Here is a 26,180-nt window from a genome sequence, read left to right as displayed (position 1 = left end):
CAAGGGCAAAGGCCATCGGTCAACTTCTTGCTATCTATAGTCCTACTTTTAGGGCAGATCCCTCTTTTCCTTGCCTGCGAACAATCAGGGTCACATTTTATTTGATTTAATTAACGTCCCGACACAAACCAAAATAAAATTTAAACAACTTACGTTCCAAGTTCAAATATATCCTATTAAATCTTACAGACTATAAAATCTATTTTAAGCTTCAGTTAATTCAATGAGATCAGTAGAAATTTGTAGCACTGGTTTCCATACGAGAATTTTTAAGTCCGCATCCCCAAGCGGAGTAAAATCATATACACGCAAACTGTTCAATATCCTAAGGAATGCACGATCGACCATGTACGCAAGCTCAGTGGGTCAGAGTGGTTCAAATGCTACTATATGTAGCTAGAGTTTAAATCCAGGCAAATGCGAGAGATACATCCAGGCAAATGTGAGGGATACATGCGCGCTTAAGCACGTTAGGAGCATGCCACTGAAATAAAATATGTTTGCACCACATCTGTGCATAAGGTCACAACAGGCGCTTCTGTATCTGCATAGATCGAAAGCCACACCGGCTAAGATAGCATGGAAGCAATAATGAGCAGACTTGAAAATGATGAGAGAGAAGTAACTTCTCTTCTGAGAAACTGCAAATAAAACAAGTTGTATGTGTTAAATATGTGGTGCCCAGCAGACCACTTATTAAGTTAAATAAGAAAATTGCCATCCACTTATCAAGTTAAATCTGAAAATTGCTATTCTTTCATGACGTTTTTTATATTAGACCGGCTTGTTAGCATGAAATACAAAATACAGCTCATACGACATACCTCTCAACTCATGCATGCTTTAAAAGTTTCAAGACCGTCGATGCAGCAGTACCGAATAGCCTTCTGGATTGATGACTACTTGTTAATTGCAGAACTCTTCCCAACAAACCAAGATTTTTATTTGGAATTGAAGAGGATCCTTCGGTTGCTGATTTATTCCAAATTTCCTCAGTCTCTCTCATGCTTTTGATTTCTATCAAGGGATATATGGGAGATGCCCTTGCTTCCAACTTGGATGATGATAACACTGATTTCAAGCATGGGATGAAGCTTCTCCTTGCATGTTCGAGCTTCCATCCTCTAGGTTGTTTCATTCTGGCAGCCTGTATCATGGATCAATAAAGTTGATGCTAAAAATACTCAACACAGAAAATATGATCCGCTGAGATCTTACATATTATATTTGGATTACCCTGGACTATGTGATGTTTTCAGATATTTCTTTTCAGAGTATATCACTTGCCTAGCATGGCAAGCAGCTGAACGAGTAAGCTGCATTCAAGGAACATGTAAAGTGATTGGGACATATGCCATTGATATCTCTATCTCTACTATTACTGGTCATCTGTCTGTGCTTTGTTCGAGATTGTTATGTAGTATAAGAAAAATACTAAAACATTAAAATTAAAGCTAAAGAACATATGTTATGATAAATTTATCTTGAAATTTTCAAGAAGAGATCCCTATTTTCTCTTGAGAACTTGTGAAAGATTACTTGTTCTTCGCATCAAATCACAACAGCGCAACAATTTTTTCTTTATGAGGAATGTTTTAGACACGGCCATTGTTTCTTCAAAAAGAAATGTTATTGATGTGTCGTGAACTTTTAAATATTTTAATTCAAAATAGAAATATCAAAAAATAAACTTGATGTAAGAACTATTCCCTTTTTCATTTTCCCTCTTTCTCACCCTAAGTCAGAATGTCTCATTTCTCTTTCATGATTGTTTCCTAGACCGAAAACAAAACAAAAAATGTAAATTTGTTTTTTCACAGGTTGTTTGAACATTTCTCCCCCTTATCAGTGACCAATGGCACGGTGCTGAGTTGTGGGGGCACGACTCCACCCACCAGGGTTCAAATCCTGATACTCATATTTATACACTAGTCTCTCGTACAGATTTTCTATAAAAAAACAGTAATCAATATTGCCATGTACTACTATATAAAAAAGAAAGAAATCCTTCCATACATGCATTCAAGTATTCAACAGTGTGCTACTATGTTAGGTTGCTAGCCTATCCATGTGCACGTATCGAGATGTTTCTAGCCTGTGCTACTTGTCTACTGTGAGACCATTTCACCACGTCTAGCTAGCTCAGATGGAAGTTCTGAAGCAAGAGCCAGATCACATGGCAGGCAAGGTAGCAGTCCCCACCACGAATCCCTTCAATATGGGTCCTAGGATTGCCTGATCCAATGGCACAGACAGTTGCCGAGCTTCGGCTGGGCCAACCTGGGCACAGCTGATGCCACGAGTTCCCAATTTCGAATCAATCAATTAGAGCCGTCCAATTGTAATGACCCAACGGTTCATATGTTCTGCTGTTAGTACATTATGTACATTATATAGTAGAGTAGTATAGATATTCTCTACTATCTTGTAAATTGGAGTTGGTGGTGGTGATGGTGGTGTTGAGTTCACTTCCCCCACTCCACCCCAATCTCCATCATCCAACTAGAACCCACCAGATCCCTCCAAATTGAACCTCTGCTATCTTATAAACTGGGGTTGGTGGTGGCGAGTTCACTCCCCCAACCCACCCCAATCTCCCCCATCCGACTAGAGCCCACCAGACCCCCCCCCCCCCCCCCCCCCCCTTCAATTTGAAACTCTGCTATCTTATAAACTGGGGTGGTGGTGGTGATTCACTCCCCCACCCACCCCACCCCAATCTCCCCAACCTCTACTATCTTATAAACTGGGGTTGGTGGTGGTGGTGAGTACACTCCTCCATCCCACCCCAATCTCCCTCATCCGACTAGAGCCCACCGGACCCCCTCCAATCTGAAGAGGAAAAAAACATATCTTGGAATGGTGCTCCCATTGCTGCCGCAGTTACGCAGCTGCGGTGTTGGCTGCTTAATTGAGTTTCTTCTCCCCAGTGTTGCATGTGCATTTTATATCCAACTAATCTAATCAACTGAATCATTTTTTTGGTTCCAAATCAACACACCATTTTTTTGGTTCCAAATCAACACACGGGAATTATGCTAGTTGCCTCTAGGATTGCTCTTTCCTTAACAAATCCAGTCATATTTTTGTTAATTCAACAGAAGAAAAACAAGTTCTCACAAGCATTGAGTAAACCCAACGGTATAAATCATTGAGCATCACTACTAGGATCATGCAAGTTAAAAGAGTAAGCAAACAGTATGGGACTAAACAAGTGGAAGCGGGCCCCTTGCTGTCGTTTCCAATGGATGTTAATTTTATAGTCAACAGCATAGCAGTGTCATTGTCCTTAGTTTGCCCCAAGAAGACGGCAACCAAGAGCCATTACAGTTTATAGTCTCATTTTTTCCCATGTCAATGCTATTCAAATTTAAATACTTGCACATAGTTTTATCGTCTGTTCATTCTACCTTATTTTTTGTGTTTCCAGCTTCATGTGAAACACTTAAGTTCCATAAGCATGTGTTTTAGACACATGCAGGTCGCAATTGGGATACTATAAAATGGCAAATGGAGCATTCTATTTTGTAGGCAATACAAGCTGACCACAAATAACAGGGTACAAACTATAAAGTAAGATTCATCACCCTGGAACCCCTTGATTTGGAAAATATTTCAATTCCCTATTTCAAAGTTATTCAAAGTACAACTTTGTACTACATCAGCGACACTTATTTTGGGACGGAGGGAGTAGAAATTACTGAGCAAAATACTATTATGATTTGTAACACGTTTTATCTGCCTTTTGACCCGTGATCAATAAAAGATACCTAGATTGGGGGAGTAAAAAGGTATGTATGATATCTAAATGAAATAACAAAGAATTAGCAATTAGTACCATCTGATGCAATGTAGATCTTTCTTCTTCTGCTAGCTATGTATCGTTACTATTCTCCCTTTGCTGTAACATCTTGTGGTTACCACGATACACATCACACAGTTTGGACTAGCCCTTGAAATTCAGATCATTTCAGCTAACAAATTAGCACATTCAGCCCATGAGAAATCTCACAAGAAAAATGTTACAAGAAGATTGCTGGTCATTGCATAAAACCAGAGCAAGAACATTACAGACTGCATCTCTATTGACAGGATAATTTCCATTTTTTCACCAAGTGTTAAGTTTTTGTGTCATACCCTGCCGAACAGAATTTGGATAGCGAACAAGCATACCGCATACAAATAGGACAAACTCCAGTTTTAGAATATTTTTACCTTCTCAGCTGTAGCATACCCATCATATTTGTTGGGCAACTCTTCACCGGACAACCTGGACGATTGTTGATCATAGGGGCAGCTACAAAAAAAACAAAAATGGTGTATTTGTATGCAAATATAATAATGGAAAAGAAAGAAAACAGGTGTAAAAGAAGTACATGTTTCCTATGTTGATGCATTCTCCAGTAGGAAAAAAACGACGGTTCTTGAGAATCGATGAGACACGTTTCAGGACCTCGACGTGGGCCACCTGTGTGGCATAAGGCACCTACACGACACATTAAACTTGTATAAGAAAACGTCCCTGTGTGTGTGAGAGAGAGAGAGAGTCTAGATACCACATGAATCAGCTGATGGCACTGTAGTGAGCACCATCACATAACCACATATAACGGAGAGATGATGGAAATAATTGTTGCAATGGAAGCATTTAATAATAAACATAATACTGCTCCATTCCATAATGTTAGCCTATAGATTTTTTTAGAAGTCAAACTTTGACCAAGTTTATAGAGAAAATCATCTACATCTAGAATAGCAAATACATATCATCATTCCCTATAAACTTGGTCAAAGTTCATAAAGTTTGACTTCTCAAAAAATCTACAGGCACAACATTATGGAACGGAGGGAGCACAAGATAGGCCACATTTTGCCAAAATCATGGAAGTTTAACTAATTAACATAATTCAATTATTCACTTAATAATTGTGTTTTGCAGACGAAACATCTAGAAAGTATTATAAGAAGGAACAATACTTGCAGGCGGATTCTGAGGTGCCAGTAAAATGAGATGCCGATATCCACAATTTTACTGCGACAGTTGGTATAGCTTCCTTATTGTTTCATTACAAGACGCGCCCTCATCCTTAACACTTTGAATAGAACAAAGGATCTGATATCTTCTTTATACAAATCAGATCAAAGGGCAATTAATAAAATCAGGCGACATACATTCAAGGCAAAATGTAGACATCCTAGCATGTAAGAATGGAAGGATTATTATTTTTATTTCAAGGATTAACAGGTGTTTGAAGTTGTTCATCTCATGCTGCCTTGCTCACTCATGACCATAACAGGAGCCTCAGCTTCCAACTACTAAGGTAGTTTGAGCTTAATTCAAAGGCCAAAGAAGCAGTGCCCCTTTGGCAAACTTAATAATCTGGTTGCTATGAAGCTGAAACTTCCCGAAACAAGGCATATAGACAACATTTTAAAATGGGTTGGCAAACAAATAAAGGATGACTGCTAGATCTTCATGGAAATCTGAGGTTATCCTTGCTTCCAAAATTAGCATTCACAACTCATGGTATTACGTTCTGAATGAAGGATTTTACGTGGCATGGTTATTTATGCTTAAGTATATATGTGGATTGCCCAACCTTCTTCGTCAATTCGGATTTTTTGTTCTACTGGTTGGTGCATGAAACTTAACAGAGCCAAGAGATCTTGGGTTCAATCTCAGCTTTCGCAATCTAAGTAAAAAAATGCTTGCCCTCTTTCTGGCCATGCTTAGGCCTTATCGAGCCATGCGTGAGAGGTGGTGTTTTAGTATATGTAGAATGCCCAACCTTCTCCATCAGTTCGGACTTTTGGTAATACTGGTTGGTGCATGAAACTTAATAGTTCAAAGATCTTAACTCAACTTATAACAAGTCTATTATGCAATCTGGATGTTGTGTTCTTTCTCTAAGTCAATGTTGGTATTTCCATGATTTAAATTGATCAGATTAATGCATTGATTTCCTAAAAGCCCATGCTTACCTTAATACTCCCTCCGTCCCAAAATAAGTATCTCAACTTTGAGTATAAAGTTGAGACACTTATTTTGGGACGGAGGGGGTATTACATATTTAGTAGAAAGACAAGCACATATGCATTATAGCTGCAAATATAAATGGTTTGGTACCTCTGGATGCGCCCGAATGTATGAATCAAGAGCTTCACCAGCTTCGGAAATTACAATGACAAGCAACAATGCCATACGCCTAAGCCTTTTCTCCGCCTTCAGCTGCTGCTTCTTCACAGCTCTGTTTTGAGCAATCTCCAAATCTATGGCAACAAGATCCTTTGTACATAGATTTGAGATAATACTAAACCCATCTGTCTTGCTATTGCCAGTTGTCTTGAAAGAAGATCCCGCGCGGATCTTCTTTTGAGCTGCCAGGAGCAAAACTGTTGTTTCGGCAAGCTTTCCATCCTATATGTATTTCCAGAGCACAGCAAGTAGATCATCTGTTCTTTCTGCAATCAGTCTGATTGTATCCAAGAAGATCTTCTGCAAAAACCACCAACATGGAACAAAAACTGAGTATCTTTAAACAAGCAAGTAGTGCCGAATAACTTCCATCAATGTTATCGACGCCAAGCAAAAGCAAATTGAAACATTTAAATTTGTTAACAGCAGCTAGAAATGGCTACTTCATTACTCGATTAAAAAATAAAATTGTTGCCGCATGGATTATACAAAAGAGTAACACAGAGAAACTATATATCAGTACATTAGAAATTTCATTTGTTATGCTGCAGTAGTAATTCATGTTGGGAAGGATCTAAGAAAGACAATTATGGGTACACAGAATATGGAGCTGCCATAGATAGTTGCAGAAATAGTGATACTATGTGTTAACAGGAAAGTGGGACAAACCATTTCAGGTAAGCAAACCAGTTGAATGAGCATGTAGACATAGTCGGTATTCTCTTTGTCAGGTAATAGGTTGTCCTCAAGAAACTTATGCCGGCAAGCGTTCTCAACTGCAACATGTAGTGGGAGTAGGCCCTCGATGACTTCAGGGCTAGACGTACGCAAATTGGCCGATGCGCCATAGTGGAAGAGCAATTTGATCATGTCGGCAGAGAACATTTCAGCAGCTTGGTGGAGGGGAAAGTACCCACATGAATTCATGTAGTTGGGATTGGCGCGGTGCCCATTGAGCTCAGGAGCCTTGCCCTCCAAGGCAACTTTCGCGCATCGCAAGGCATTTTGCACAATCATCTGATTGAAGGTCTGTGGGGTTATGACGAAACCCCAAGCCAATCCCAGTGTGTCATCCTTGAATAAGTTGAGGAAAAGCCTGACACTATCCTTCCCCAGGATGGCCACCAAGCGGGGTAATTTATCGACGAAGGCATCATTCAATGGCTGGGTTTATCCATACAAAAATGAAAAGGGTTAAAAGGTAATCCATTGTCCAATCAATAAAAGCATAATAAGAAAAACAAAAGGCATGCTGCAATGCACATGTCTCGGTAGAAGGCGTCCATCTACAGTACAAGGTGCTTACAGAGGTGCTTAGAAAAATAAGCAGGTTTGCTTAAGCACTGGTGCTTATTGGTAGAAGGCAGGTTTTGCTTAAGCACTGGTATAGAAATAAGCGCTGGTGCTCAAGAAAAAACTGGTTTATTAAATTATTGTTATAAGCCCCTCTCTAAGCACTTCACACTGTAGCCAAGTCAAATACAATTATAACTAAATGATTTGTCGGTCCAATTATGGTAACAAAGATAGCAAATAACCTCAGGAGTACGGTCTGGGATGATTGTATGGGTTGCTCAGGAGACAGCAAGGAAAGCATGTCTTTCACACATCCACTGGGACAAAGAATGTACCAGCATGAAGAGGCGTGAGTAAGAAAAAGAAACAGGAGAGAGAAATATCATAAAGGTGGTTTAGTTACTGCACCTCCTTGATTAATTTGATATGGTCAGTCAAGTCTTTAGCAGGACCAGGAGCACAAGGAGGATAAGAAGGATTCCATGGGTCGTTTTCTTCCATGCTTGGCACATCCTTACCTTTACTATTATCTTCATCATAAGCAGATTCAGTTGCCTTGTGCATTGTCTTCATTGGTGAAGAACAAGCGTGGGATTCCAGTTTCAGTGTTTATTTGCCTGAAAATAAGTGCAACCTGGAATTACAATCCATGTTGTTATCATGTTTTTCATTTGGAGAATTTGCGCTAGGCAATTTGAGGCTGGAATACTGAACTTTCAAAAGAAACCTCAAAACTAAACTTAGTGTGGCAGTTTTATCATTTAGCAAAAAGATCAACAGTTCACTAAAAAGAATATGACATTAGCATATTCCCAGCTAGTGCTCCCTCTGTAAAATAGGTCCACAGTCAAACTTAAATATTGCAAACTTTGACCAACAATTTCTTCAATCTTACTATATCCTTGTTCCTACAAACAGTACCACCAAATTGAATTTAAAGTCAGTTCACAAAATGAAGCCTGATAGTATACTGTGATCGTTTTATACAGTGATGGTGAATGCTGATGTCGAAGACCATGATGATAAAATGAGACCTTATGTTTAAGTGTGTTTTTTCTAGAGAAATATGGTAAAGATGATGTAGATAACATGAGCATAACACATAAGTGTGTTTTACACATGACACTCGGATTGCAGTATGGACATCATGACACTTGACTGAAGCATATATATGCATAACAATTATGGGAGTTGATCAACAAATAGCTAAGGTCAATGTTTGTGTTCGGTAGCAAGGGAATGAGTCTTAAGCTTAAGCTTTCCATGGGACAACACTTGTCTGTAATATTCATCAGCAACTAGTCCTTCATTGCCATGAAAACACAAAGAAAGAACAAAATTTGAAATACTTGCCAATTAAAACATGCTTTCAGCAACAAGCCTAAACGGAAGAGTGATAACTGAAATGCAAACATACACAACTGCCGTATGCCTAGAAAAACCATTTGGTTTTGGATGCTCATTACCAATATTACTTCTGCCGTAGTACAGCACATACAAATATAACTTCATGCTTGGACAGGTCCAAAGCATGAAGGGTGGACCATCATATCCAATGTAGGAAGCAAAGAAGGTGAAGGATCAAGTAGTGACCACCACCATAGGCTGCAGCTCAGATCTACATGTAACAAAGTTCCAGATCTGATAGCTAGAACAACAACTATTGGTCTGCAACAAGGGCTATTTTATAATTTTGCGCACATAAAAAGAGATGTCCAAGATCAGCTTTTCTTTTTTGCCTTCCTGGAAGACGGCAAACCTTCTCGACAACGGAAAAAGAATGGGGAACCACATATAGTGCAAACAAGAGGGCTGGTATGCCGAAAGAAATAGTAGTAACAAAAGATTAAAACTTTACGCATACGACCGCAGATCTGTTGGAATTCGAATGAACAAGACGGCAAACCTTCTCGACAATGGAAAAAGAAAGGGTATCCCCATATAGCGCAAACAAAAGAGCTGGTATGCCCGAAGAACTAGTAACAAACGATTAAAATTTTATGCATACTACCGCGGATCTGTTGGAACTCGAATGAAAGAAATATGATAAAGGTGCCCCCCCCCACCACCAAAAAACTCAGTGAGAAGCTCGTGTACTGGGGGAAGACGATGGGATGGCTACCGGCGGAGAAGAAAAGGCGGTGAAGATAGGGTTCCGCTCCTCGATGCACCTCAAGTCTTTTTTTTCCTTTTGATGATGAGGGACGCTCCTCGAGTCTTTCAAAAGCAGGGAGCGATGGATATCGTTCAAGATGGGAATAGGCCGGGTCGGCCCGCTGGATCACTGACCCGGCCCAAAATCTCGTGGCCAATGGGCCAGGTGGGTCGGCCTCGAATCAAAAAGGGAAAACTTTATTTTTGCCACTCTAGTTTTTGCCCACTTTGCTTATGCCATCCTAGAATTTAACATCTTATTTTTGCCACTCTAAACTTTTGACAATATATCACTTTTGCCATTCAGTGGCAAAAGCAAAATTTTCAGAGTGACAATTGTGATACATTGTCAAAAGCTAAAAGTGGTAAAAGTGAAATAAAAAATTATCGGTTTTGCCACAGAATGGCATTTGTGATGTATTGTCAAAAGCAAAGAGTGGCAAAAGTGAGATGTCAAATTCTAGAGTGGCATAAGCAAAATTGGCAAAAGCTAGAGTGGCAAAAACAAAATTTTCGCAATAAAAAACGGGTCAATGGAGCTGGCACCGTGTGACCCGATGGACCAGACGGGTCGAGCCAACCGTCTCGCTCTGCCCTAGTCCATCTCTGTGCAGCCGCCCCCGACGATCTCTGCCGCCGCCGGCCGCCCCCGACCATCTCTACCGGCCTGCTGCCGCCGCCCCCGACGATCTCTGCCGCCGCCGGCCGCCCCCGACCATCTCTACCGGCCTGCTGCCGCCGTCGGCTGCCCCCGAACACCTCTGTTGGCCTGCTGCCGCCGGCGTTCCTCCTGCCTCTCGTTCATCGTCTTGGTCGCCGTCAAGCTCGCTGACCCGCGGTCCCGTCCGCCGTCGACCTCGCCATTCTGGTCGCCGTCCTCAGCGTCATCATCTCGCAGGTGAACCTCTTGTCGGCTTCCTCCCCTTCCCAACGCCAATCCATCATGCACTCTTTGGTGTTGGTTTTGCAGTAGTTTCAATTATGAAGTAGTTCTTTCATTCGATTATGAGTTTGCAGTACAGTTCTTTCGTTCCAAGAAAGATCAAAGGATTAAGATTACAGAATATTGTTCATGAATGATTCGTATTGTTTATGTGTGTTCATGTAAGGATTAAGATTACAGAGTATTGTTCATGTGTGCTCTTTCGTTCCAAGCAATGAAGTGAGATGTGTAACCCCGAATGAATAAGTCGTAAGAAGAGAAGATTAGCATGTTGAACCTGTAATCTTTTGATCTTATCTGAATCTGTTGGACTGAGGTCCTTTAACTTGATGCTCTTTGAAACCTGTAATCTTTTGATCTCGTTATTGCACTAATTGTAAAAAGATTAGATATGTGGAAAGATTAGATCTTGTCATTTTACTGGACTGTGTAACTATTTGCTGCATATCTAATCTTTTGGGAATTTGACGAGTCTACAAATGTTGGATTGTGTAAACATCTGTTTCAAAACACCTGCAATCTTATGCACTGTGTAAATATTTGCTAAATTTTGGGTCGGCCTTATATACCCAATGGGTCAGTGAGACCACAAAATTCTGTAGAATGGGTTGACCCATGGCCTTACAAATTGACCTTAGGGCCACAGGCCAGCTCCGGGCCGGCCCATTCCCATCTTAAGATATCGTCCCGTGTTCAATTTTTCATTTACCTTTACCCTTAATCTTTATCTTTTTATCTACTAAATAAAGCATCCATTGTTCTTCACCGTTGTGGTGTTTTTACAAAAAGGTCCTTGTATTTTTAGTATTCAACCTGTGGTCCCTATTTTAGTGAATTTGAAAAACCGTTTTGTTTAAAAAAACTACATCCAGAAACAAGAAACCGCAATAGCACCGGGCGTTCTCAGAGCTTAGAGCTTTTCGGCGGTTGGATCGTTTGCTTGATGTCGTTTGGACCGCCGGATCTCGCCCCGGATTGATCTCAACCGTCGGATTGATGTGAAGCTCGTAGTTACCTCCCGCTGTAAAGATCTCGTGCCACCGCAGGTAAAATCTGTGCCCCGCCAAGGGCATTTTAGACATTTCACATACATCTATAAAAGGACGGTGGCTCTCGTGCTAAAGACCTAGCCGCCACCTCCTTCTCTCGTTCCTCATCCACTCCTCCCGCAGCGGGACCAACCATACGCCGCCGCCGCCATCTCCTTCGTCCAGCCAGCCGCCGACGACGACTCCTTCACTCCCGTCCTCCTTCTCCCGCATCTCCTCCCCGTCTTCAGGCCGCGTGGTGCCACCGCTCTTCCTCCTCCCCTAACCCTAGAAAGGGATGAGGACGCCAATCTGCTGTCCGCTGCTAGACCTCGGCGCTGAGCTCCATCACCTCTGCCTTCACATCGTCTTCATCATCCACAGCGCTGAGGCATCAACGAAGGAGGAGCACACGGGGAAGCACCCACCGAGGCTCCTCAGAGCTCAAGCACTCTCTCTCTCACTACTGCAGGATGCTGCTAACGCGACACTACGATCAGAGACCCTTCGAAGAAACTGTGTGCGATGCAATAATCGCAAACAGTGGTGTAAAAGAACCGTCAAAAAAGGTGCAAAACGTTGCATGTGTGATCCAGGGCATACGGTTCAGTCCAATGAACTGTTTGTGATGAGGCGAAACAAAATAAACGGGCAGCCTGATGAAGGCGTGTGCGATATAGAGCATACGGTTCACTCGGATGAATTGGGTGATTAGGCAACACAAAATAAACGGTCAGCCAGATCTAGGTGTGTGTGATGGAGGGCATACACTTCAAAAGGATTAACTGTTGGCGATTAGGCAACAGAACAAAAACCGGTCATCCAGATCAAAGTGTCCGCGATTGATGGCATACACTTTACATGGATGAACTGTTTGCGGTTAGCCATAACAACTGAAACAGTTAGATAGATCAACGTGTGTGCGCTAGACGGGCACACACATCTATTATATATAAAAAGTATTTGATGGGTTAACCAATAAAAAGAGAAATAAGCTAGAAATTACCACAATAATTAGATTGGCTCTGGTTTGTAAGAAGATTGTACCAAAACTTGACCCAAATTGGACTAGTTTATTACCACAACATGTTGGTGCTATGACATAACACCATGCCAAGTTTCATGATTTTGAGGCGAGTTTTGGATTTACAGTAATTTTAAAACCAGGTTTATCAATGTTTACTATCGAGTCGGCACCGCCCTGGATAGGCTTTTTCCTCGTGGGTCCCAAATGATAAATCCAAATATGTGACCACCATGCAGCTTTTCTTATTAAGAATTACATCCCTTGGTATGCAAGCTGAAAATAAGTTTGTGGGTGCTGGTCGGCACTAAAAACTTGTGGTTCTGTAATGAACAAAGATCTCAAGGATCTCATGAGAGTGATGTTCTTTGCCTATGTTGTGAATGCTTATAATATTTATGTCTTAATTAAAGAAATGGCAAGCCATTGGCCTAGTATGAAAGAAAATATGGGTCAAAGCTGAGTTGAAAAGGGAAACAATATCTAACTCCAGCTAACAAACAATACAAAAGCACGAGAATTAATTGCTCATCAGGTTTAGACAAAATCCAGATTGAACAGGACAATGACATCTAACTTGTAACGCCCACGATGCGGCTATATCTCCCATGTGTCGAGGCACGACTTAGAGGCATAACCGCATTGTGGTTTTGTCCCAAGAAGGGTCATCTTCACACAATCCCATGTAATGAACAAGAATGGGATAACGAGAGTTGGCTTACAATCGCCACTTCACACAATACATAAATATAATTCATACATCATCCAAAATCCACACATAGACCGACTACGGTCAAATCCAAATGAAAATAAGATAACCCCAAATGCTAGATCCCCGATCGTCCGAACTGGGCTCCACTACTGATCATCAGGAAACGAAACATAGTAACAACCACGTTCCTCATCGAACTCCCACTTGAGCTCGATTGCGTCATCTGCACTGGTATCGTCGGCACCTGCAACTGTTTTGGTAGAATCCGTGAGTCACGAGGACTCAGCAATCTCACACCCGTGAGATCAAGACTATTTAAGCTTATAGGAAAGGATGGTGTAATGAGGTGGAACTGCAGCAGGCACTAAGCATATATGGTGGCTAACATGCGCAAAGGAGAGCGAGAAGAGAATCAGTGGAACGGTCGTCAACTAGTAATGACCAAGAAGTGATCCTGAACTCCTACTTACGGCAAACATAACCCAGAAACCGTGTTCACTTCCCGGACTCCGCCGAGAAGAGACCATCACGGCTACACACGCGGTTGATGTATTTTAATTAAGTCAAGTGACAAGTTCTCTACAACCGGACATTAACAAATTCCCATCTGCCTCATAACCGCAGGCACGGCTTTCAAAAGATAATACCCTGCAGGGGTGTCCCAACTTAGCCCATCATAAGCTCTCACGGTCAACGAAGGATAAACCTTCTCCCGAAAAGACCCGATCAGTCTCGGAATCCCGGTTTACAAGACATTTCGACAATGGTAAAACAAGACCAGCAAGACCACCCGTTGTGCCGATAAATCCCGATAGGAGCTGCACATATCTCGTTCTCAGGGCACACCGGATAAGCTAAGCATACAGGTACCAACGTAACCCAAGTTGCCAAGGGACGGTCCCGCACGGTGCTCTAGTTTGGACCAACACTCGGAGGAGCACTGTCCCGGGGGTTTAAATAAAGTTGACCCTCGGGCTCGCGAAAACCCAAGGGAAAAGGCTTAGGTGGCAAATGGTAAAACCAAGGTTGGGCCTTGCTGGAGGAGTTTTATTCAAGGCGAACTATCAAGGGGTCCCATAAATCACCCAACCGCCTAAGGAACGCAAACTCAAGGAACATAATACCGGTAAGACGGAAACTAGGGCGGCAGGAGTGGAACAAAACACCAGGCATAAGGCCGAGCCTTCCACCCTTTACCAAATATATAGATGCATTAATTAAATATGAGAATATTGTGATATCCCAAAATATCCATGTTCCAACATGGAACCAACTTCAACTTCACCTGCAACTAGCAACGCTATAAGAAGGGCTGAGCAAAAGCGGTAACTTAGCCAAACAACGGTTTGCTAGGAAAGGATGGTTAGAGGCTTGACATGGTAATATGGGAGGCATGATATAGCAAGTGGTAGGTAGCGCAGCATGGCAATAGAACGAACAACTAGCAAAGCAAAGATATAAGTGATTTCGAGGGTATGGTCATCTTGCCTGCAAGGTTCTCAGAGTTGTCGAAAGCTTGATCCTCGTAAGCGTACTCAACAGGTTCCTCGTTCACGAACTCATCTCCCGGCTCTACCCAAATCAAGAACACAAGCAACGAAACCACAATCAATCACGGGAAATGCACAAGCAACATGATGCAAAACACGAATGATATGCAAGATATGATATGCGATGCATATGCGTGCTCCGGAGGAAAAAGGATAAACAAGGAAGTAACTTGGCAAACCAAGTATTCCACTGGAAAGATGAGGTGATTTCGGTCGAAATCGATATAAAGATCACCGGAAACGGATGCACGGTTTGCAAATGGCAAGCAAAACAAGAATGACACGAATCTGTGATTAACAGCATGATAGCACTTAGAATACATCAAGTAACTATGCTACAGCACTCCAACATAGCAACAAAGCATATGAAAGTAATCTACAGGAGATGATTGACAAAAGAGGAACACTGAGCTACGGGTAGATCACACCATAACATGTTCAAACAAGCATGGCAAAAGTGCAAAAGATATCAGGTTCACAGACAGTGAAATTACTGGACATGGCATAAACAGCATCAGGTAGCAATGTTCAGAGCAAGAAATCAACATGCTACAGGAACTTAACATAACAAAACAAGGCATGAAATTAATCTACTAAATGCATAGAACAAAAGTCCCTTACTGACCATAAGCCAAAAAGGATCAGAAGATATGATGGCAACCATTTAAACATAACAAGTTTCGTTAAAAGTGCAGAAAACAGAGCATGGCAGAAACAGACATTATGAGGGCATCTTGGTGAGCTTGATTCCGTCATCACAAGGTAATTCATGACAAAACAAGCATACCTACAGCAATATGGCATGTTTATGAAGCTATCCATGGCAAGAGCAAGATCATAGCATGTATGAAACAACTACAACAACCTTGGCAAAATTGAATATCATGTTAAGAATCTGCCAGGAATATTTTATAGCAAAAGTAGAGCAAGCTTAAGACATGCTATGGCACTCCATAATTGCAAACATGGGCATGGATGGATGGAGCACAAATATATCTACAAAACATCCTTACTGAACATCACCAAAAGGAGCATTGATCTCTTTGTAGCCACATGGATACATAGCTAGAAAATAACAGCAGTCACAGACAGCAAAATTACTAAGTCCCTGAAAACAGAAACATCACGAAGCCTAGTTTGCATGCTTGTGCTAGTCACCACAGAGATGACAAAAATACATGGCATACACCTCTGTAAAGATGGCATGGCATAAATTAAAACACATGTAGAGCTCATGCCCATAAGATGCACACCTTAAATGCAACAAAAATAACAAATCCTCATGTTCTGATAAGTAACAGCAGTTAACAGCAGATAGCACTCTTGCACCAGAGATTTGGGCATCGATATGGACTCAAATGAACATGGCATAATGGAACAAAATGAAGAATATCTCGACGAACATTTCGATATATTACACGCACGAAACAAAGCTATATGTAGAGAGTTATGAGCACATATTGTAAGAAATCTAGGACTTAGAGAAATTCGGGGGGGGGGGGGGGAGAAAGTCAACCTCCCACTGGATCCAGATCGGATCGGGCTCGGGTGGCTCGCCGGAGAAGAAGGCTGGCGCGGCCGGTGGATGGGGACGGAGGAGAGGGTCGGCGGGGAGGCGGCGACGCGCAGCGACGCAGCGGGAGGACGGCGGGGCGCGGCGCTTGGCGCTGGCGGCGGCGGCCGGACGGCGGACGGCGGCGGCGGCGGCCGCCGCCGCGGAGGAGCGGAGACGGCGGCGACCGCGGGAGGGCTTGGGCGCCCGCGGGGCAGCGGCGGCGGCTACCGGGCCGGGGAGGGCCCGAAGCGGGCCTCGCGGGCTCGCGCGGTGGAGGCGGCCGAGGCGCTGATGTGGCGGCCTCCGGTTCGCCGGGCACGGCGGCGGGGATTTGTCCGGCGGGAGTGGACGCGTCCGGTGGCGGCGGGGATTTGTCCGGCGGGAGTGGACGCGTCCGGTGGCGGCGGGGTGTTTTGCTAGGGTTTGATCTGCGAAGACTTTCGGAGGGGGAAGGTGTTTTATAGGTAGAGGGAGCTAGGAGACTCCAAATGGAGTGCGGTTTTCGCCCACACGATCGTGATCGAAGGACCTAGAGCATGGAGGAGACTTAGAGGGGTTTTTTTTTCTGTTTAGAGGGGGTTTTGTTGCAACACACAAAAGGACTTTGCGGTTACCCGGTTAACCGTTGGAGCATCAAACGACCTCCAAATGGAACGAAACTTGACAGGTGGTCTACCAGTGGTATACCAAGGCCACTTGGCAAACCTCGGTCCATTCCAAGAACGTTTAACACCCGCTCATGAAAAGAAACGAAAAGGGGTGCGCTGGAGGAGGTGGCAGTGCCGGATTGCAAAATGGACAACGGGGAAAATGCTCGGATGCAAAAGACGAACACGTATGCAAATGCAATGCACATGATGACATGATATGAGATGCATGACATGAAAAAAATGCAAAACGGAAAAACAAAACCCGACCACGAAGGGAATATCATAACACATAGCCGAAAATGGCAAGAGTTGGAGTTACAAATATGGAAAGTTACATCAGGGGTGTTACATAACTCAACCAAAGTTTTCGGCAGTCACAATCAAATGGATCGGTCTGATCCATAAAATCAAGATCAACGGCCAGAAATTCTACTGGTCCATGTTGAAAAGTTGTTGTAAATAGAAGCCGAGCATGATCAGAAGCCCTTAGGTCCACATGAAACTTCTTTTTATGTTGTTCAACACCTGCAGTCGTAAGAATTTTCTTGTTGAAAAACTTAATCCTCACGGACAATAGTGCCCTTGCATTCGACATGAAGAATGTGACAAAGCTAGTGTTTGCATTGTTGGATGCATATCCTTCCAGTGTTACTGTCTTCAAACGAATGTCGTGAGATTTGAGAAAATCCCGGTGCTTCTTGAACCATCGATTGGTTATACCTTTTTTCCATGTGTTAGGGCCTAAATAGAGATGAAGATTGAAAACAGTTAATGTCTAAAAAAGATTATGTTGAAAGAGTGATAGCTCTACGATTAATTATAGTACATTATATATGGGCTTTCAATGTGCGTGAAATCATCACATTCATATACAAATTCTCCAGACATGGAAAGCATTGCAGCAAGGCAATAATGATGTTGAGATCAAAACACCACATAGTGATATATAATGTCTTGACAGAATCCACCACCACTGATAGGATGGACAAGCGCTTCATTGAGCATAGAACATAATATTAGCACCGAAAGTGTACTCCAAGATGATATTTAACTTATGCACACAAATGAAAAATGCAAATTAGAAAAGTGTACGTGAATAATATACAATATCTCAATAGGTGTGGAGGTAAACACCATCTCGGACCATTCAAACGGATCACTAATTGCACCCAAGGTCTCCAGTTTAGGCGCAGAGACCACAGTTATTTGTGAAGATTTATAACAACAATTAAGGAGCAACCTTTGAAGTGAAGGGGCGTCTTCGATGATGAGCTCATGTCCTTCAAAATGAATTCCAATGCTTACAAGGTGAGACGACTTTATTTTAAGACAAGGGATATGGATTCCTATTCCAAAAACAAGCACCAAACGATGCAGTGCAGAGCAGCTAGAGTGGATGATGCTATGAAGTGAGGCCACCGACAGATCAACCAACACAAGCGCAAGTTTTTTCAGCACTGGCAGTCGAAGCATTTGTACCAGATAGTCTGCTAGATGGCACCGGGTCAAGGTGACGGTGTGGAGAGAGGAGGAAAATCATGAGATGGGCATCGGTGGTGAGGGCACAGATGCAGCTCTTGGTGGAAACCTATCGCTGTAATGGTAGAACTCAAGCTGCTGGAGTTTATCGAATTGAGAGGATGTCAGGCAGGCGGCCACCGTGCAGGGTATGTCTAGCAAGTAGCATGCCGGGATGCAGATGCATTAAACGGAGCCCCCGTGGGAGGAGATGATGGCTCCGGGGAGTTCAGAATCATCATCGACAGATAGCTGACGATAGTCGAGATTAAGAGGCGCGGTGCGCCACAGAGTGCGCCACCGAGATGCGAGGACTTGTGTGTGGCAGCCATCCTTGGTGGGGAGAAGGGAGATGATCTCCCCGAGGATTCCGTCCGGGAGATCGCTGATACGGTCTGCCGGAGATTCTACTGGTTCCTCAGTTCCGGGGGGCGCTTCTGGCCGCACAGCCGGGTCGAAGATCTACATCCGGCGGCGGCGCTGAAAGAAAAAATGGTATAACATGTAGGACACTCGAAATCAATTCCCAAGATCAGGAAGAAAAAAGGCACAAACATATATGTAGGTGACTAACCGGTTTTTCATCAGAGTCGCAGTTGTTGCCGGAGTTGTTGTTGACCTCCGACTCCAGCTTGGGGGGGGGGGGGCACGACGGCGCCCACGAATTCAAGGTCATGCTGCTGCCCGCGCAAGACCTCGTCGGCGGCGACGGAAACCTCTGTGGCCAGCTTGATGCGTTGTGCGGGTGCTTCACCAGCCCCGGCGTCGCCACTCCCTCCGATGGTGCGCTTCGGCGGCATCGTCATACACTCCGGAGTCCAGACATCGGTGACCACTATGGAATGGGCGTGCGGCCGCCTATTAAGGCCGGCGGCTCGGGCGCGCAATTAATACGGACCAGTGGGAGCGAGGCAGGCTGTGGTCAAAAGTTGTCTCGCCTCCCGGTGAGCCTGCGCGGCGGACGTCTGCCATTCCTACCATCATTTCACACAAATACTCACACGCCTCCCCATCGATACACACACCTGCACGCACGCCTCTCGGTATGCCTGCGCAACGGACTGCTCGCATGCGTCCCATCAACTCACGCCTGCTCGCACGACAAACGGGGCATGTGGCAGCACGTATATTTTTTGGTTTATTTTCTACCGCTTTACTGCTTCACTGAATAGTTTGCGTTGAAGAGATGCACAAATCCTGCGTTGAACATCTCACACGCTTCTCGGTGAACCTGCACACCAGACGAGTTTTGGATTTACTAGAATTTAAAAACCAAGCATCTAAATGTTTTGCTGGCAATCAACAGTGCCTTGGTGTTTAAAATTCATTCTCATTTCTTGCATGGGACCTAAGCATGCACATAAGGACACAAATTTGATTTTTCAACCAATTTATAGTCACTGGAGCATGCGCATGTAATTCAAATTTCAATTATGCTCATAAATGCATTCAAAACTCAGTTAATGCATAAAAATGTCCAAACGAACCCCAAAAAATCACAAAAATTAACACAACACTTCTGTTGTTCTATGTTGACATGAGAAAAAAACTTGAAAGCAATAAGAGGCAATGGATATCGTTTCGTCCCCGAAGGTGGGACGTTCCCTACCGAAAACAATCATGCTTGTTGTGAGAAGCTCCGGTTTGTGAGAAGCATATACCCAAACCTGCCCCAAATGGGACAAAATTTGTACCACGGCATGGTGATGCCGCTCCATGATAACATGCCAAGTTTCATGAATTTCAGACGAGTTTTGGATTTACTAGAATTTAAAAACCAGGCATCTCACTGTTTTGCCGGCAATCAACGGTGCGCTGGTGTTTGAAATTCATATCCATTTCTTGCATGGGACCTAAGTATGCACCCAACGACAAAGATTTGATTTTTCAACGAATTTATATGCACTGGAGCATGCACATGTAGTTAAAATTTGAATTATGCACATAAATGCATTGAAAACTCACTTAATGCATAAAAATGTCCAAACGAACCCCGAAAAATCACAAAAATTCACACAACACTCCTGGTGTTCTATGTTGACACGAGAAAAAAGACTTGAAAGCAATAAGAGGCAATGGATATCGTTTCATCCCCAAAGGTGGGACGTTCCCTACCGAAAACCATCATGCTTGTTGTGAGAAGCTCCGGTTTGTGAGAAGCATATACCCAAACCTGCCCCAAATGGGACAAAATTTGTACCACGACATGTTGATGCCGCTTCATGGTAGCATGCCAAGTTTCATGAATTTCAGACGAGTTTTGGATTTACTAGAATTTAAAACCAGATATCTCACTATTTTGCCGGCAATGAACAGTGCCATGGTGTTTGAAATTCATTCCCATTTCTTGCATGGGACCTAAGCATGCACCCAACAACAAAGATATGATTTTTCAACAAATTTATATGCACTGGAGCATGTGCATGTAGTTCAAATTTGAATTATGCACATAAATGCATTGAAAACTCAGTTAATGCATAAACATGTCCAAACGAACCCCGAAAAATCACAAAAATTCACACAACACTCATGTTGTTCTATGTTGACACGAGAAAAAAACTTGAAAGCAATAAGAGGCGATGGATATCGTTTAGTCCCCAAAGGTGGGACGTTCCCTACCAAAAACCATCATGCTTGTTGTGAGAAACTCCGGTTTGTGAGAAGCATATACCCAAACCTGCCCAAATGCGACAAAATTTGTACCACGGCATGTTGATGCCGCTCCATGGTAGCATGCCAAGTTTCATGAATTTCACACGAGTTTTGGATTTACTAGAATTTAAAAACCAGGCATCTCACTGTTTTGCCGGCAATCAACGGTGCCATGGTGTTTGAAATTCATTCTCATTTCTTGCATGGGACCTAAGCATGCACCCAAAAACAAAGATTTGATTTTTCAACGAATTTATATGCACTGGAGCATGCACATGTAGTTCGAATTTGAAATATGCACATAAATGCATTGGAAACTCACTTAATGCATAAAAATGTCCAAACGAACCCCGAAAAATCACAAAAATTCACACAACACTCCTGTTGTTCTATGTTGACACGAGAGAAAAACTTGAAAGCAATAAGAGGCAATGGATATCATTTTGTCCCCAAAGGTGGGACGTTCCCTACCGAAAACCATGATGCTGGTTGTGAGAAGCTCCGATTTGTGAGAAGCATATACCCAAACCTACCCCAAATGGGACAAAATTGGTACCACGACATTTTTGATGCCGCTCCATGATAGCATGCCAAGTTTCATGAATTTTAGACGAGTTTTGGATTTACTAGAATTTAAAAACCAGGCATCTCACAGTTTTGCCGGCAATCAACGGTGCCCTGGTGTTTGAAATTCGTTCCCATTTCTTGCATGGGACCTAAGTATGCACCCAACGACAAAGATTTGATTTTTCAACAAATTTATATGCACTGGAGCATGCGCATGTAGATCAAATTTGAATTATGCACATAAATGCATTGAAAACTCACTTAATGCATAAAAATATCCAAACGAACCCCGAAAAATCACAAAAATTCAGACAACACTCCTGTTGTTCTATGTTGACACGAGAAATAAACTTGAAAGCAATAAGAGGCAATGGATAATGTTTCGTCCCCAAAGGTGGGGCGTTCCCTACCGAAAACCATCATGCTTGTCGCGAGAAGCTCCGGTTTGTGAGAAGCATATACCCAAACCTGCCTCAAATGGGACAAAATTTGTACCACGGCATGTTGATGCTGCTCCATGGTAGCATGCCAAGTTTCATGAATTTCAGACGAGTTTTGGATTTACTAGAATTTAAAAACCAGGCATCTCACTGTTTTGCCAGCAATCATTGATGCCATGGTGTTTGAAGTTCATTCCCATTTCTTGCATGGGACCTAAGCATGCACCCAACGACAAAGATTTGATTTTTCAACGAATTTATATGCACTGGAGCATGTGTATGTAGTTCAAATTTGAATTATGCACATAAATGCATTGAAAACTCACTCAATGCATAAAAATGTCCAAACGAACCCTGAATAATTCCAATTCTTTTATGATCACTGCAGATAAAAGGTCTAGCAATTGAAACACCGTCCATGGCCGCTGTGACCAATTTATGTAATTCAAATCAAGACCAAAAATCTAGTAGATCCCACATAGTTTATTATAACCAGCCGTGTGAGATGCAGCACAAAATATCTTTGGACTGTGTCTGAATAAGGGACCGTGTTTGATGACACTTTGTGCGCCCGTTTTTTGGCTGAAGCAATTCCAAATTTTCGGCTTCCGTGGAAATATCTACCGCCCCGCCCCCTCCACCTTACCAAAAGCCACATTTCCCCTCTTTCCGCCCCCCTTTCCAAGTTGAAACCTTCACTCCTTGCTTACAGCACCGCCGCCTCCTCGCCGGCGACCCTCCTTCACGCTGCTCGGCCTCGCCTATCCAGGAAGGTAATCCACACCTGACCCCCATCCTCCCCCTCCTTCCACATCCCACATGACCTGACCGCCGGCGCGAGCGCGACATCTTCCACCCAAATCACCGACCCCTCCACCAAATAAGCGCCGGCCTAAGCCATGGTGCACGCGGTATACCCAGGACCTCAAGGAGCATTTGGTAGCGGAGAAGCAAATTGCGGCCGCACGCGCGGATGAGGTCGCGATGGCTGCCATTCGTGCCGACCCCCAGATCTTGGAGGAGCACCTCGCCGTCGAGGCCACCGTTGACGCCTCGCGCGCGACGCCGCGACGCGGTTGGCTGCTTTAAACGACAGTTTGTGGCGTTTTCTCAAGGCCACCGTCGGTGGCTTCGACGAAGACTATGAGGTGTTTTCTCAGCGTGCACGTGCTTACCTCATCTCGAGAGCCAGCAGGTTGGTGCCCGGAGCGGCCTAGGCAACTCACCACTACAACGAGGGCACCCACGATGCGGAGGCCTCGCCCTCTTCCATGTCCAAGGAGCCAATCGTCATCGATATCTCCGACAATGAGGAGTAGCTTGTCTTATTAGCTCACTATAAGGACCCATGTTTAGTTTGCTAGCTACTGCCTTTCCTTAACAAATTCTAGTGAATTGTGCTATCTACTTTTACCATGCAATCTTCTGCTATAGTGTATATGTTCTATATGTCGTGCAATGTGGTGTTCAATTAACTGCTTGGTTCAATTCTGCAAATGTGATGTTCAATTCTTCAGGGTGCAATATTTCCAAGTTGTTAAACATGCTTGGTTTGGTTAACTATCTGATCTTCTATTAGGAGTATGTTATATTGTTCAATTGGTGTTTACTTAATTGCTTGGTTCAATTGTTGTGGCTTGGTTCACTTCTTGTGGTGTTTAGTTAACTGCTTGGTTCAATTCTGCAATGCGATGTTTAATTGTTGTGGCTGCATTCTGTTACCATGTGAGGAATAAATCGAACTTGGCTGTACTAAATACATGAGAAGCAAATACAATTGCCATATTCCGAAGTTGTTAAGCATGCTTGGTTTGGTTAACTGTCTGATCTTCTGTTAGGAGTATGTTATATTGTGCAATGTGGTGCTCAGTTAACGTTTGGTTCATTTGTTGTGGTGTTTAGTTAACTGCTTTGTTCAATTCTGCAATGCGATGTTCAATTGCTGTGGCTGCATTCTGTTATTGTATACCATGTGAGGAATAAATCGAATTTGGATGCACTTAATACATGAGAAACATATACGAGTGCTATATTTCCTAGTTCTTAATCATTCTTGGTTTGGATAAATGGGTTTTCCAGGTGGCTTGAATTAATCTGATGAATCTGCAATGTGCTTATTTATCATCAACATATTTTACTGATAGCATGCGAACCCTTACTTAACGTGATGACTAACTACCTTATATGTGTTGCAGGGAAACAATGGGAAGCACTGAGGTTTACAAGATGGTACTAACTATTATACCTTGCCTTTTTGTATTCCTTTGCCCCATTTCCAATATAGAGAAGATATTTATGCACATCCTTGTTTTCAGGCTTCACTGATGATTACCTCTCAAACCACCTTTGTGGTCAGGAGGCGAGGAAAGTTTTCATACAACACCCACGGTTCAATATTGAAGTGTTCCTGAAGAGGTTGAAGGATGGACGGTCAATCATCCACAGGCACTGGCCTAAAGTTGCAAAGACCTTCAACATGAATGAAGGCTCAATATTCGCCTTCCGCTTCAGCAGTTTTTCAGATGAGATGCATCTCTCTATGTACCGTCTAAGATGCTAATTTCGAAAGGTTCTAGATGTTGCATGTCAAACTTTCTGCTGGTGCAGTTGTGTAATGGGGTAGCTGAGTGCTGAAGCTATATCATGTTGTACTCTGATGTATTTCAATTATGAAATCCTGCTTCCTTAATATGGAAATGGAATATATTATGTTGTTAATATGAATGTCAATTAGATTAGTAAATGGATTATGAATAATAGGGGATTAGCCTGCTAATTGGCCAACTATCTTGCTAATTGGGTTTTCCTATTGCAAACGGTTAATGAGAAACCACCTTGGGTGATGGCCTCAGGCAACGCACACAGTTTCTAGGAATAAACTGTGTTGGATCAATGAACAATCACACACGACATTCTCTTCAAAACTGTTTGCGTTACGCCACCTTGCGCAAACGTTTTCCTTGGAGCGACTGTGTGGGATGTACATACGAACGGAAACGTTTAGCGGGGACTGACTGTGTGGGATGTACTTGTGACCGGAAACAATTTCGCCGTCTAATTGTATTTTTTATCTATACTATATGTATTTCCGTATTTGCGCGCTCGTCGGTCACACACGACCTCATGTTGCCGAACGTGTGTGCCAGGAGGGCATATCCCCGACGGTTTCTGGGTCATGTGGGAAGGACCCCCCTATCGCCCACACTCACTTGGCGACGGTTCCAGATGCCGTCGCGGAAAGGGGTTAAAAACCGTTTGTTTAGGACCAACGCGCACCAGTTTCTCATGATCTTCCTTTTGCTTGCAGGTCGGCGCCGCCGTGCAGCCGTGGATGTGATGTATGACCAGCCCTCCTCATAGCTCGCAGTCCAGGTCGATGCCAAATTCGACTTCCAGGAGGCTTTTTGTGCTATGGCTGCAGGTTCGTGTTATTGGGGAAAAAATCTTTTGTTTCTTTCTTATATTGGTGATGTGGGTGAGTTGATTTCTACCTGATTTGTTCCTTTCCATCTTGATTTGTGTAGCATTATTGATAGGTGTTGCGGTGGTCAATTTCTCCTAGGAATTTGGAGGTTTGTCTTCAACTATGCTCCGAGAGGTGCCACGGTCTGAGACGATACAGTGGGATGGCTCCATCTGCTAGAGTGCTAGGTAGCCTTTTGTTAACTCCTGCTCATAACTCTTCCTCAGTTTGTTTTATATGTGTGCATATGGACAAATTAGTGGGTAAGATAGTGATTGTTTTTGTATGTGTATGGGTGTTGTGGTTCAAGTCATTTCTTGGTTATTTCATTCTCACCACATTGTGTTTGTTGTTTATTCTTCTTACCCGCTTCATGCATCCTGTTAATGTTGCTAAATTAGCCAATCTTTTTTTTCCATATGCAATGCATGT

At 43.1% G+C, this 26,180-nt stretch overlaps 1 protein-coding gene across 1 annotated transcript; it reads right to left on the bottom strand.

The window, feature by feature from the left end:
* Positions 1 to 362: 362 nt before the first annotated feature.
* Positions 363 to 11,851, bottom strand: LOC123076186 (uncharacterized). Its single transcript, XM_044498571.1, has 9 exons — positions 11,772 to 11,851; positions 8,388 to 8,400; positions 6,866 to 7,360; positions 6,720 to 6,770; positions 6,128 to 6,418; positions 4,377 to 4,486; positions 4,216 to 4,297; positions 825 to 1,147; positions 363 to 641 (listed from the first exon to the last, which is right to left on the bottom strand). The coding sequence occupies exons 1-8, from the start codon at positions 11,849 to 11,851 to the stop codon at positions 833 to 835; spliced, it is 1,437 nt and encodes a 478-aa protein (XP_044354506.1). The 3' UTR covers positions 363 to 641; positions 825 to 832.
* Positions 11,852 to 26,180: the final 14,329 nt, after the last annotated feature.

This window comes from Triticum aestivum, chromosome 3D (assembly GCF_018294505.1).
Source record: "Triticum aestivum cultivar Chinese Spring chromosome 3D, IWGSC CS RefSeq v2.1, whole genome shotgun sequence".
Classification (NCBI taxonomy): Eukaryota; Viridiplantae; Streptophyta; class Magnoliopsida; order Poales; family Poaceae; genus Triticum; species Triticum aestivum.
This window is presented reverse-complemented; position numbering and strand designations above follow the sequence as displayed.

Coding starts and splice junctions, on each gene's coding strand:
- LOC123076186 (XM_044498571.1), bottom strand. CDS start 11,851: ATGCGGGAGAAGGAGGACGGGAGTGAAGGAGTCGTCGTCGGCGGCTGG. Junction 6,771..6,865: donor TGGTTTGCTTACCTGAAATG/GTTTGTCCCACT, acceptor TGTCTTTCTTAG/ATCCTTCCCAACATGAATTA. Junction 4,487..6,127: donor ACATTCGGGCGCATCCAGAG/GTACCAAACCAT, acceptor TGTGTCGTGTAG/GTGCCTTATGCCACACAGGT.